Consider the following 12,647-nt stretch of genomic DNA (forward strand, 5'->3'; position numbering starts at 1 on the left):
CATCTTTCAGGTCTCTGCCCCAGCGTCCTGTCCCCAGAGGGCCCTTCTGTGACCCTCCCCCCCCCCACTTTCTCTACCTTTACTCATACCCAACCCCTAGCCTACTTATCTTCACAGGACTCATCTCTACCTGGTATTACAGTCTGTGTTTGTTTACTGTCTTTTTCTTACACAAGCAAGACTATAACCACCAGGAGGGCAGGGATTGTCAGTTTTCTCCACTGTACCTCCCGCCCAAATAACTGTACCTGACACATAAGCATGCAGTATTTGGTGAGTGACCGAAGGAAAATGTCAGCCTAGTCCACATGCCTGTACCCTGCGCTCTCTTTTTTTCTGGACTCTGCAGTCTTTCTCAAAGGAAAACATATTTTCCCAGGTGTACCTGGATCCAAGAAAAGGGAAAATGTTTTTCTCCGAAACCTCTTGGAAATGGACAGCCAAGACTCAGAACATCAAGATCTTAGTTTGAGCAAAGAGGACCTGCAGTCTGAAAAGTGAGACCTGGCTCGTCACCAGCATAGGATGCAGGGCTGGTGACATCACCCCTGACTCAGTTACCCAAAAGTTTAGGGGGAAATGAAAACCTCAACATGGAAAGCTGGGGGTAGCTTCATTGTGGCATTCTGGGACATGGAAGCTTCCTGGGGAGGCGGGGTGGGCAGCGGGAAAAGGAGAAACCCCAGGATCGGGTGTATTTCGCTGGTAAAGGCTTCACATGAAAACCGATCCAGGGATGCGTGAGCCTCCAAAAATCTGCCAGCCCCAAAGTGCTTAAGTTACGCCTCTGACCACAGCCACATGGAGAAGGAAATTAAATCCCATGGAAAGATTTGACTTTTTTAACATTATGCAATGTTTGGGTGAAAAAAGGGGGGCTAGGAGATATCAGGAAGAAAAAAAAAAACTCATCTTTTTCCCAGAGTTTAGCAAAGCTATTTCCAGCTTTTTAATGATACATTTCACCATCACTTCATGGGTAGTTTTAAGAGCCGCGAAGGCGGGACTGTTCTGTTATGTAACCCATTTAAAGTAGGAAATTAGCAAGTCCTGAATGAATTCTGTTACTGTGCTTTGACTTCTGGAAAGTTTGGAGCGACGACAGTTCTATTTTGAGGTGAGCAAATCCATCATTTATAGATCTTCTCACAAATACCGCAAGCCTTCGTGTCACCCTGAAAAGTTTCATAACAAAAACAGTTCAAGTACTTGGGGTGTTGGAACATTTCGTCTCAAAACCTTATGAGCCTAAAGAGTGAATGGGGCAAGGCGTCCCATTGCCAATTATTCAAAAATGCAAATATCCGAGAGCAAATAAATATTCATCGCCCACACATCACCACCCGCCCCCTCAGGTTTTTGGGGTGTTTTTTTTTTTAAACGAAGTCCAGCAAAATATCCTGGTCAACAACATAAAAAGAAATGTTTGTTTCTAACAGAGCCTTGCCCATGAAATAAATTCTGAAGCTATGAAAGCAACGTCTTGAAGAAACTCCGAGCAGTTGGGCCTGCCCGATTTTTGAAAACAGGAAACAGAACTTTCTTTCAATCCTCAAGTTCCCCCTAGTGGCTCGAGTGGAGCAGTGCCTGCACGTTAACGGAATTTCACCGCAAACGAACGCAGAGGCCTGAGATCCTCTCCTTGAAGGAAAAGTACTGTCCATCTGCATCTCATTGCGCCCCCTTCCCAGGCGCGGAGGGCTGTGTCCCAGGCCTGCCCAGGAGCGCCACTGTGGACAGAAGCACAGCTTCGTCACAACTCTAAAATACTAAGCAAACGGAGATCCAGCAAGAGGAAACCAGCACCTCGCACTGCGAATGGCTAATTAAAGCAGGCCAATGGAGGGATAATTTGCCTCCTGAGACAAACCCGCCTGTAGCGCTGCACCCTCTAGAAATGAGGAAAGACTTTTACAAGTGGTCAAGCTGACCTGTGCCGACTAAATCAGGTTTTCTCAACCTCAGCACTTGGGCCGGACTGTTCTTTGCTGTGGGTAGCTCTCCCGCACACTGTATCCTTGGGCTCTCCCCGGGAGCTGCCATTTGCTAGCAGCATTGGCCCTCCCCCCCATCTGCCCCCTAAGTTGTGACAACCCCAGATGTCTTCAGACTCTGCATGTCCCCTGGGTGCAAACCACCCCCTTGTGGAGAATCACTGGAATTACATTGATTAAAACAGGGCCTCTGCAGCCTCCTGCACGACAGCTCAACCATCTCTTTGGCCCAAAACTTACGGGAGCTTGCTCCCAAGTCTTCCATCACTAAATATTTAAAATAGGATTCCCAAATCCCCAAGGATTGTGCGTATAAATAAAATATGAACCTGATAAAACATGTTTTCACTTTTTTCCATTTATCACTTTTTGAAATTCTGACTTTCTGGAATGGGCAACAGTACAGAATAATAAATAATTCACTGATTTGTGTTTGTTTTTAACCAAAATCAAAATCGTATTTTTAACTTGAAAAGGGATTATTTACTTTTTATATACTATGAGAGAAGCACAAAATAGGAGCATTATAATAGAAAGCCCTCGTTTTGACACCAGAACCCATGTTTCCATACAAATCAAAATGATCCTCAAAGGCATAAAGTACATGAGCTTTATTGGACAACAGCAACGGGCCACGTTGGCAAACAATGAAAGTAGAACCACTCAGAAACACAAAAGATCACATGTGTGTCATCACAGAATTGAGAATTTAAATCATCTGGGAGTTCCTGCTAAATTAAAGCATATTGTACCAGAGTTTCCCTTTAATCAAAAAACGCTGTCCTGGTGAATACTTGCAATGAGGATTACATCTAAAGAGATCTACTAATGAGGAAATCATGGAAGCCGAGAAGTGCTTACTGTTAACCCCACTGCAGCAACTAATACATTAGCCACAATTTATTTTGCGAATACCACACCCCCCACTGATCCCCAGAAACACACCATTCACTGACATTGCCCAGCCACGGGAACAGGCTACTCTTCGGCCAGGTCCACGGGGAACGCTACTTTGGCGTGAGAAGATGCTTCGCAATCAAAGCAGTGGGGTGCTGCTCATGCCACACAGAGGTTCACATCTCAGCTCCATTCCAAAACATCATATAGAGTTTCCCCAAGGAGACGGAACTAGTGCTAAGAAGTATATACATATAGAAATGACAAAAAGCGTCACGTTAAAAGAGACGAAATAAAATGTTTACAAAACTTCTTATATATTTTTAAATACAAAGCTGGGAGTGAGGGACTTTTAATGCAATGAACACCGAATATTTCTTCCAGAAACTTGCGATGACATCACACACTCATGCACACGCACTTATTTCAAACACACACAGAAAAGATTAAAGACAAAAATGGCTGATAGGTGTTTGCCTTAAACTGGATGGAGCAGAAGAATGTCGCTCCCATAAGCAACTTTGGCAAAGGTTTAAAATGCTGCCCTATAAAGGTATGAGCACACTCCCATCCCAATCCCAGTAAAAACAAAAAGTATAAAAACCAAAATCTGAAGGGGAAAAAAAATTGGAGTTATCGTGTCAACTTCCAACAAACGCAAAATTCAGAAAACATTGAAAAAGTAACGTCAGTTAAACCTCAACTTTCAGCAGAGAGCACACTGAGGAAATGTCAGTAAACGGATGACGGTATTTAAGATTACTGCTACAAAAAAGGGCTTCACTCGAGGGAACCTAAAAGAGGGGACCCAGGACACAATGATGCTAAAAGTGGGAGAAATTCCAGCAATTGGCCAAGCAGCTCCAGGGGCTGCGAACAGGTGGTGGGCTCCGACTTTAAGACGCTCACGGGTCGCCCTCCATCCCCATCTGGCACATTACTTCGTCAGAGCTCACGTTGGTGCAGCCAGTCTCACCTAGCACCGCAGGCAACATACACGTGATCTCAAAGTTAGAATCCAAACCAACATAAGAAATGACTCAAGATGGACAACTTTTCGAGTCATTTTCTTGGACAGAAAGGGAGGTAGGAAGGAAGAAAAAAGAGGGAAACTAAGAGATCCTGCCCCCGTCACAATCATTATTACCAAAAAATAGAACAGAAAATAATAACCAAAGTTTTTACTCACACAGAAATAACCCATGTTATCAGAGGGCGGGGGAGAATTGTGATTTTTACTGTGAAAAGTGTTAATGGTGCAAAATGTGTGTCTCTGGCCCTGTCATCTCAAGTTAAAGCCTTAGTCCCAGGACTTTCCAAGGTGAGGAGACGGTGTCAGGGTTTCTTTCCAGATTGGTGAACCAAGAAAAAAGATCAACTGAATTCTTAAGTTTTACAGTAGAGTTTCCTATAAAATAGCTCAGGTTTTTTATTTGCCTTGTGTCTTTTCCCCACAACTAAGATAACTCACCTGAAGTGCCCAAGCACTCACTGATCCTCTACTGGGAGTAAAGTCTGGTTCGTGCAGGTAAGGAGCAAGTACTATCAGCTGATTTGCAGCTTCTGCCCTTTTGTTTCCAGTGTGGGAGCAGCAGTAGGTGCAGTCCTAGACACTCGGCCACCACCAGGGAGCGGGCATTGGCATGCTGCCCTGTTGGTGGTGGTCTTACAACATGGCGATTTCCACTTTGATTTTGTCCTTCTCGCCCCCAAATGCCTCCACCAAAGTGTGACTGAGAGAACAGAACAAGGAGGTCCAAGGCTGACAGTGAGAAGCATCTTGGACTTCTAGGTGTGGCTTCTTCAGCCCCTCTTGGGACCTTTCTCCCATCAAGATGTCAAGAAGTCAACTTGGGTGTTGACTTTGAAAGTTTTTTCTCAATGAATATAAAATCTGACTCATGCACCTTAGTCAAAATTGGGACTCGAAGAAAAAACCAAAAAGGCCATCTTCATTTCCTCTATCTGCTGGAAACATCTGCAATCTCTTAACAAGGATTCCATATGACCTGCCTATAGAGCTATCACTGTCTCTGTGAACCCAGAATGGAACTATCCTAAGACTTCTAGTTTTATAGGTTGACTTCTGATAAAACTGACTAAGGCTCACAAACTCTCAGCCCAGCTATCCTCCTCCACCTTTGAAACTACATAAAATCCCTCAATGAAGAAATAAGACTGGCTCGACCTTTCTGAAATTTTCAGATAAAGATCCTATTCTTATACAATCATCCATTCGATCAAGATATCTAGTGCGACAGAAAAGGCTGGAACAAAAGGGAGAAATACCATGAAACTGCAGAATCTTCCACCCAAATAGAAGTGATGTCAATAGCCAGTTTACCGCTACCTGCATCGTAGTGTCATTCTATAAAGTTTTAGACAGGTAGCACAAAATACACGAGCACCATCAGCATGCTCCTAAGGCAAGGGACTGCTCCTCACATCGACTCCCCAGGCCTGGTTTACCCCAGGGTCATGCGAATCAGCAGCCAGGCTGCAACGTAAGAGGCACCTGCAAGAAGAATCTGCTGAAGGGCTGAAAGGTATGTTCTCATAAAGAATTAATCACACATCCAAGGCATCAACTACATTCAACTCTTGAAGATCCACCAACCTAACCCTCTGGCATGCACATGTGGCTTTTGCAAGAAGTGACTTGAAACCCCAAGAATGCCTGGCCCTGCCACGTCCCATGCTTCCCAACTCCCTTCTCCCTCTGAAACAAGAAGCCACAGCTTTATAAGAAACACACACGCATGTACTCCATCCTGGTGGGGGAGGAATCTTTACTACTGGCTGCCTTTCAGCAAGTTCCTCTTGAAATGTGTACACAAGGAAACAGTCCCGCTGCAGCCCTGGCCCCTCCCCGCTGGGGCTCCTCGGTTGGAGCCGCCATTGCGGGATGGCAGCGCTGTAAGATGCCTCTGTCTTTGTCAGCTCGTCCTCATCATTCCTCCTAACAGGAAACAGATTTGTGTGGAGGTGAAGAACCCCGGCTCGCTGACCTTTCCGCTTTGGACGCAGGGGATCTGAGTCACAGCTGCCATGCTGTCTAAAGAATTAGCTGAGCCTCTTATCACACTGTCGACACATTTAGAGGCTGTTCAGTTGCACATTTCCTGCTAACACAACCCTGCTGAACATTTTTGAGGGTGTCCTCGGCCAGTTTTTTAACTGTTACCGGGTCTTAACAAAAGTAGGATAACACCTTCGAAAAAAATGTTTACGAGGTGGCAGGGGACGGTAACGCGCTGGAGATGTTGACCCAGACCAGGAATGACATACTGGGCTCTCGGAGCTCTTCTCAATCTCCTCTCGATGACCATTTTTTCAAAAAGTATCATTCTTAGAGATTCAATGCAGGCTTAATATGTGGGGCGATCTTAGAAGGAATATTTAGCATTTTCATATTGAGACTGTTGTTTGGATAACTTTTTACCAAATGACACTATCTTGTCCTCCAAATTTACACCAAGAGCTTTATATTTCTCTGGAATGATTTTTTTTTTTTTTTGAGCAAGAGAGAGAGAAAAACCATAAAGGGTACACATATATTAGGACTATTAAAAAAAAACAACACCTTTCTGCAATCTTCATCTAGACAGAAACTTTTATCACATGACCACAAAATTCAAGTCCTTAGGAAGCTTGCACAGTGACCCGTAGAAACATCTCAGCTGAGCCACCAGTTTTAACTTATTCACAGTCACTCAAATATGAATCAACAGGGGTGAAAGCAGGTCTGCACAGGCACCTTCCGGAAGCCCCCTCCGGCTCATTCAGCGTTAGGGCGCTGTTGAACTGCAGCGGCACTTCACATCAAAACTGCACACATGAGCAATTACTGCAAAATCCACAGGTGGCGGTTAGTAGGAACAGAACTTGAACCCCGTCCAGGAGGGCAGTGCAGAGACCAGGTCCCTGCGCCAGGTGCGCGGCCTACGACGTGAGCTTCGAGTAGCTGGGGGGAGAGAACCGCCTTCGCAGGTACTTGAGGACGTAGAGGGGGAGGCAGCTGACCAGCGTGATGACCGAGACCTTCCACAGGAACGACAAGGAGGCGATGAAGTACACATCTGCAAGGGGACAGTGAGGAGGCGGTGAGCCGGCAGCCACATTCGGGAAGGGGCACGTGGTTCAGAAAGAGCCATTGCCGCTCTCTAAGGGGAAGGAGCCTCGACACAGCCCCTGCACGTGCACGCACATGGTCCCCCACCCCCCACCCCCCGAGCCTTCCCGGGACCTGCCGTGGGTTACGAGCACACAGAGGTGGTCAGCCTGGCCCCCCTGCCCCCGCCTCCTGTCTCTGACCTGCTGCTGGCGCGTCCTGATAGTCACTGAAATGCTATTTTCAACGACTAAGAAACCTATGGGTACAAAAAATCCTCACAGGTGTCTGTGATTTGGAACCTGGCCGGTGGCGTCTCTCTCCCTCGACCCCCGCTGCCGCAGCACAGAAAGTGACCATGTAGGGCACATTTCCACTTCCCAAAATCCTTTTCCCTTCATCTTGGTCACGCCATCACAGAGACAGGAGATAGATCTGAGCCATGGGGCACAGCAGGCTGAGGTCCCCTGGCACATCCGGCAGCTACCGAGATTGACCCCAGAGGAGTGGCATCTGGTGGCTCGGCAGTGCGTGGAGAAACGTGAGAGGAGATGCCACCCCCAGATCCTGGCTAAGCATGGCCAGGGGAAAGGGCGGCTGGTGTTGACTGAGCACCTACTAAGTGCCAGGCTGGAGCGCCACCCAGTGCACAGAACTTCCCCGCGTGCTTCTGACCTGGCCCTGTGGCTGGTCTGTGGCTGAGGCCATCACGGCTCCCAGAGGGAGGGAAGTCTTCTAGCCCCTCAGCCCTAAGCTCTTTGCACAGAACGGGTGCAAAAGAAACCCAGGTTGAGAGATTTTTGAGACAAGCGTGAAACTGTCCTAACTCTCCCTTTTTCATGGGCACGGACTTTTTACCTTGATTAAAATTTATGAAGGAACTTTTGAGGCAGAAGAATAACAGATGATGGCCAAAGGTGCTTTGGTGGTAAGGGAGAGTTTCTCAGCCTTGTTTTTCACTGCTGCCCGCTAAGGAGCCTTTTTAGACGCTCTTTCCTCCCCTCCCCTCCTTATGAAGTTTGAGAGCGCAGGCATACTGGGTGCTTGTCTATGTACTGAATGTACACCGGCACTTCCTATATAGAAGTAAGATTGTGGACACTGCCCTGGGGGCAATGTCACCCCCACTGAGAATGCCTGTGGTAAAGGAGCAGGGTCCAACAACTGCTGTCCCAGAGCCCTGGAAAACCCCAGCCCTGCTGGCCTCCCACTGTGTGTGTATGGCGGGGAGGGGTCTATAAGGGAAAGCTTCCCCGGAGGGAAGGCAACCTGCAGCCAGGAGCAGAGGTGAGCCACCTGGCAGGGAAGCAGCCTCGGAGTGGCTAAGACAGGAGAGAAACCACCCAGAGGGATTTAGGGATTTTTTTTTAAGTAACACAGACAGAAACTTAAATGCCTCTATTAATGAAGGAAGAGCTGTATCAGGCTTTGCAAAAATAAAGAAGGCTATGTGCTGCCTCGGAGCTGGGCTTTACAGATGACCCGTGGCTTGAAAGTTGCCCCGTGCTGGGGAAACTAAGATTCGATTCCCAAAAGGTTAGCCACAGCACAATACAGTGTGGGGTCATCGGGACGGTCCCTGGCCTGACAGTTTATGGAGCTGAGATAGAAAACAGGCTTCTGCAGGGGACATGAAGCCCACCGCACCCTGGCAGGGCCCAGCCCCCTGCACGCTCCCCCTCGGGGGACCCACAGGGGCTAATGGCACAACAGATTGGTCAGTGCTGGCGAAACTGACCTGGCTTGGCAATATCCTGATACAAATGGCAGGTTGGCTGGGAGGGTCAGACACCCCTGCCAGCAGCCTGTGTATCCCAGGGACGAGGACACACTTGCCCAAAGGTGCCTGGACACCCCACTGTGGTGGGAGAAACCAGGCCTGCTCGTTGTGGGGCCTACACTTTCCCCCGTAGATTTCTAGGAAGTTTTTTTCCCCATTAATTACTTTTTATTTACATTTCCTTAATTATTGTGACTTCATTTTAACCTTTTTTTCCCTCTATTTTTTTTTTTAATGTTACATTCAAAAAATATGAGAGGTCCCCATATACCTTTTTTGGTCTGGGATCTCTCTGGGTCTCCAGCCCCTCACCCTGGTTTTCCCTCTGTGTAGCTCTGATGGCAATGAGGTTCCCGTGCTCACACCAGCGTTTACTTGACTGTCCTCCCAAGGAGAAGGCGTGCTCCAGGCCACAGCCTGCCCGCCTGGCTTGCCGCTGCAATCCCGGGACCTGACTGCTACTCAGAAATACCCACTGCATGAACCCGTGCCCACTGTCGACATCTTTAGCTTCTTAGTTCAGCCGCAAGGAACGGTGGTTTTTATTCTGAGCTCCTCAGAGTCGTCTTTGGAGCTATGTATCTGGATGAAAAAGAAAAGGGGGGGGGCTGGGCAGGCAAGCTTCTGGGGCTTGACGCCTCCTGGCGCTGGGTGGACCAAGGGGAGTCCAGGCTAATCAGTTTTATAGAGGGGACTTCTGATGAAAAATTCATGGAACGAAAAAAAAGTTTGAAACCTCAGAGGCACAGGTATGATGCCAGAGGCCACTGCTTTTCCGGGGCTTGGTTTTGGGACCCTCAGTGGATGGCCGTTTAGCTGGCAGTAAGTCCAGAAGCGCTAACCCACCTCCTTAGCTCAGCACAGCACTCAGCTCGCAGAGGCCCAATAAGTACGTGGTGAATTAAACGGGATACCCTTCTAAGCCAGTTGGCTTTGGGCGGCTTAAACAGGAAAAGTCTCTCTAGGGTAGGGGTTCTTGACCTTTTTTGTTCCACGGACCCCTCTGCCAGTCAGGTGAAAGCCACGGACCCCTTACTAAGTCCACACTACACTGTATATTATTTAATAAACATGTCACACCTGCACCAACACATCCCCACAAGAATAACACTTTTTTGAACTTCAATGCAAGCTCATGGACCCCTGGTTAAGAGCCCCTGCTCTCGTGAGACTGGGCACTGCACACTCAATTCCGGGGGGCTGATTCACAACATTCACTTGTCCCAAAGGGACACCAGTAAGAAAACGTGGTGGTCCAGTGCAAAGGGCAGCAGGACCCAGAGTCCAGGGGACGGGTCCCAGGGCTGGCCGCCCTCCTTCCCAGGCTGCTGGCACCCCCGGCCACGCAGCAGCGGGGCAGGGGTGGGAGCCTCACCGATGAACTCGTGTAAGAAGACCAGTGAGGCAATGTAGCAGGCCAGGCTGAGCAACTCGGCCACCGTCATGAGCCAGTGCCAGGTCTGAATCGTCAGTGCCACCATCAGCAGCTCGGTGAGGATCAGTGACGTGAAGGAAATCGCCACGATGTGCACAAATTCCGACTCGAACAGCAGCAGTGCCCCGTACATGATGGTGCTCCCTGGAAAGGCCCAGAAGAAATGGGTGAGAAGGCAGCTGCCCGAAGCTGCCTCCACCCACGATCGCCACCGCATGTCCATGTTGCTCGCCTGTATTTGACTTTTTAAAAATTTTAGACATGAAAGGTATTGTTTGTCGAATAAGATTAATGAGTGGTGTTTTATGGATGTTTTAAAGAGAGGTTTCACACTGTAGTTCTTCTGTTTTCCCATTTGAGCTTATACAATAAATAATCTATGGTGGGAGAGAGAGAGAGAATGGGGGGAAAGAAGAGAGGTGGAGGGAGGGGTTGAAGGGAAGAAGTGGGAGAGAGGAGGGGAAGGAGGTAGGGAGGAAGAAGGAAGGAGAATGGGACAGGGACAGAGGGAGGGAAATGCAAATGAAAACCACAATGAAATACCACTTCACTCCCACTAGAACAGCTCCTATGAAAACAACAACAAAAACAGAAAATAACAAGTGTTGGTGAGGATATGGGGAAATAGGAGCACTCGTTCAGTATTGGTGAGAAAGCAAAATGGTACAGCAGCTGTGGAACGGTGTAGCAGTTAAGGAAAGGACAGGCTTACCACACGACCCAGCAATACCACTTCTAAGTATATACCTAAAGGACTTGACAGCAGGGACTTGGACAGCTAGTTTTCACACTGATGTTCACAGCTGCATTATTCAGTTGCCAAATATGGAAGCAACCCAAGTGTCTGTCCACAAATGAGTGAATAAACTCAGTGTGGAATATACACACAACGGAATATTACTCAGCCATAAAAAGGAAACAAGAACTGATACATGCAACAACACAGAGGAACCCTGAAGACATGGTGAGTGAAATAAACCAGATGCAAAAGGACAAGTATTACATGATCTCACTAATATGAAATAATTAGAATACGCAAATTCATAGAATCAGAAACTAGAAACAGGCTACTAGGAGCCAGGGTGGGGTAGAGAAAGGGGAATTAATGCTTAATTGGTATGGAGTTCCTCTTTAGGGTAGTGGAAAAGTTTTGGTAATGGAAAGTGATGATGACAGCACAACACCGAGAGTGTAATTAATTCCACTGAATTGGATATCTGAACGTGGTCAAAAGGGGAAATTTTAGGTTATATATACATTCCCAGAATAAAAACTTACAAAAACCACAGGACTGCACAACACAGTGAGCCCTGACGTAAACTACAGTGTAATCATAATGACATGTTTCACCGATTGTCACAAAGGTACCACACCAACGCAAAGTGTTACTACCAGGGACTACTACGAGAGGGGCGTATGGGAATTCTGCACTTTCTGCGTGGCTTGTCTGCAAACTTATAGCTTCTCTAATTAAAATAATTTTAATAAAGAAAAAAGATGGAGGGAGGGATGGGCAGGGGATGAGGCGGGGAGGGGAGTCGATGGAACAAGAAATAGAATTTAAAGCGTATTATTTTTAAGTTATAAACATAATTCAGAGAGAAAAACTCAAAGAATTCTCGCCCTGTATTGAGAGGAGAAGGAAAGGTGGGGGTGGGGTGGGTACAATGAGTCTTCTCTCAGCAGGGACAATGGCTGGTGGGTCTTGCTGATTAAACGCACCTGCAGCAGGAGCAGACTATGGAACGAGGCCAGAAGACCCTTGTGACAAGACTCTCCCAGCGACTGTGTCTGGGAAGCAGGTTGAAGATGCAGAGGGGTAGGTGGAAGGGCCATGGCTTATTATTATAAATTGTTGCACAGGATTTGCTTTGGTAACCACATGCTCCTATTATACTTTGAGAGGCTTCTTTTAAAAATAAATTAAATAAATAAATAAATAAATAAATAAATGCCTTAAAGACAATCTAAGCCCCTGCCAACAAACTGAATGGTCTGTAAACTTTTTTAGTGTACATGCCATCTTCAAAACCAGTAAGAATGAACTCCAAATATACATGCTTATTTGTAAGTTACATATACGGGCTTGTGCAGATATAGATAGAGGCTGGAACCACTGGGGAAATATACTGTTTGCATTATAAAACATACCGAAAAATAGGAATTCTAAAGCGTGAGGGACAAATAAATAAAAATAGAGATTTTGACACTTTCTTGTTATATTCCAACAGGACATCTTACAAAGCCCCTGCTCTCTTTGAGACCCACTCTGGGGACCACTGAAATAAATATCTGTTTTTCAGAAACTAAAACCTGACCTTCCTCTCACAATGTGTCAGAATATTCTGGAAACCGACCACTCCGTTGCAGGGATGAAGCCTCAGCGGTTGTGATCAGCAGCGGTTCCACTTCCCTCTGGCTCTGCTCCCC

At 47.0% G+C, this 12,647-nt stretch overlaps 1 protein-coding gene across 5 annotated transcripts in view; it reads right to left on the reverse strand.

The window, feature by feature from the left end:
- Positions 1-2,590: 2,590 nt before the first annotated feature.
- ATP9A (ATPase phospholipid transporting 9A (putative)) overlaps positions 2,591-12,647 on the reverse strand; it is a 146,903-nt gene continuing 136,846 nt past the window's right edge. For all 5 annotated transcript variants that reach the window (XM_058287233.1, XM_058287235.2, XM_071211791.1 and 2 more), the window contains 2 exons: positions 10,158-10,361; positions 2,591-6,970 (listed from right to left, as the gene is read on the reverse strand). In XM_058287233.1, the coding sequence (XP_058143216.1) occupies positions 6,834-6,970; positions 10,158-10,361 (341 nt within the window). In that variant the 3' untranslated portion in view covers positions 2,591-6,833. The remainder of the gene's footprint in view (positions 6,971-10,157; positions 10,362-12,647) is intronic.

The sequence above is a fragment of the Dasypus novemcinctus genome, chromosome 24 (genome assembly GCF_030445035.2).
Source record: "Dasypus novemcinctus isolate mDasNov1 chromosome 24, mDasNov1.1.hap2, whole genome shotgun sequence".
Classification (NCBI taxonomy): Eukaryota; Metazoa; Chordata; class Mammalia; order Cingulata; family Dasypodidae; genus Dasypus; species Dasypus novemcinctus.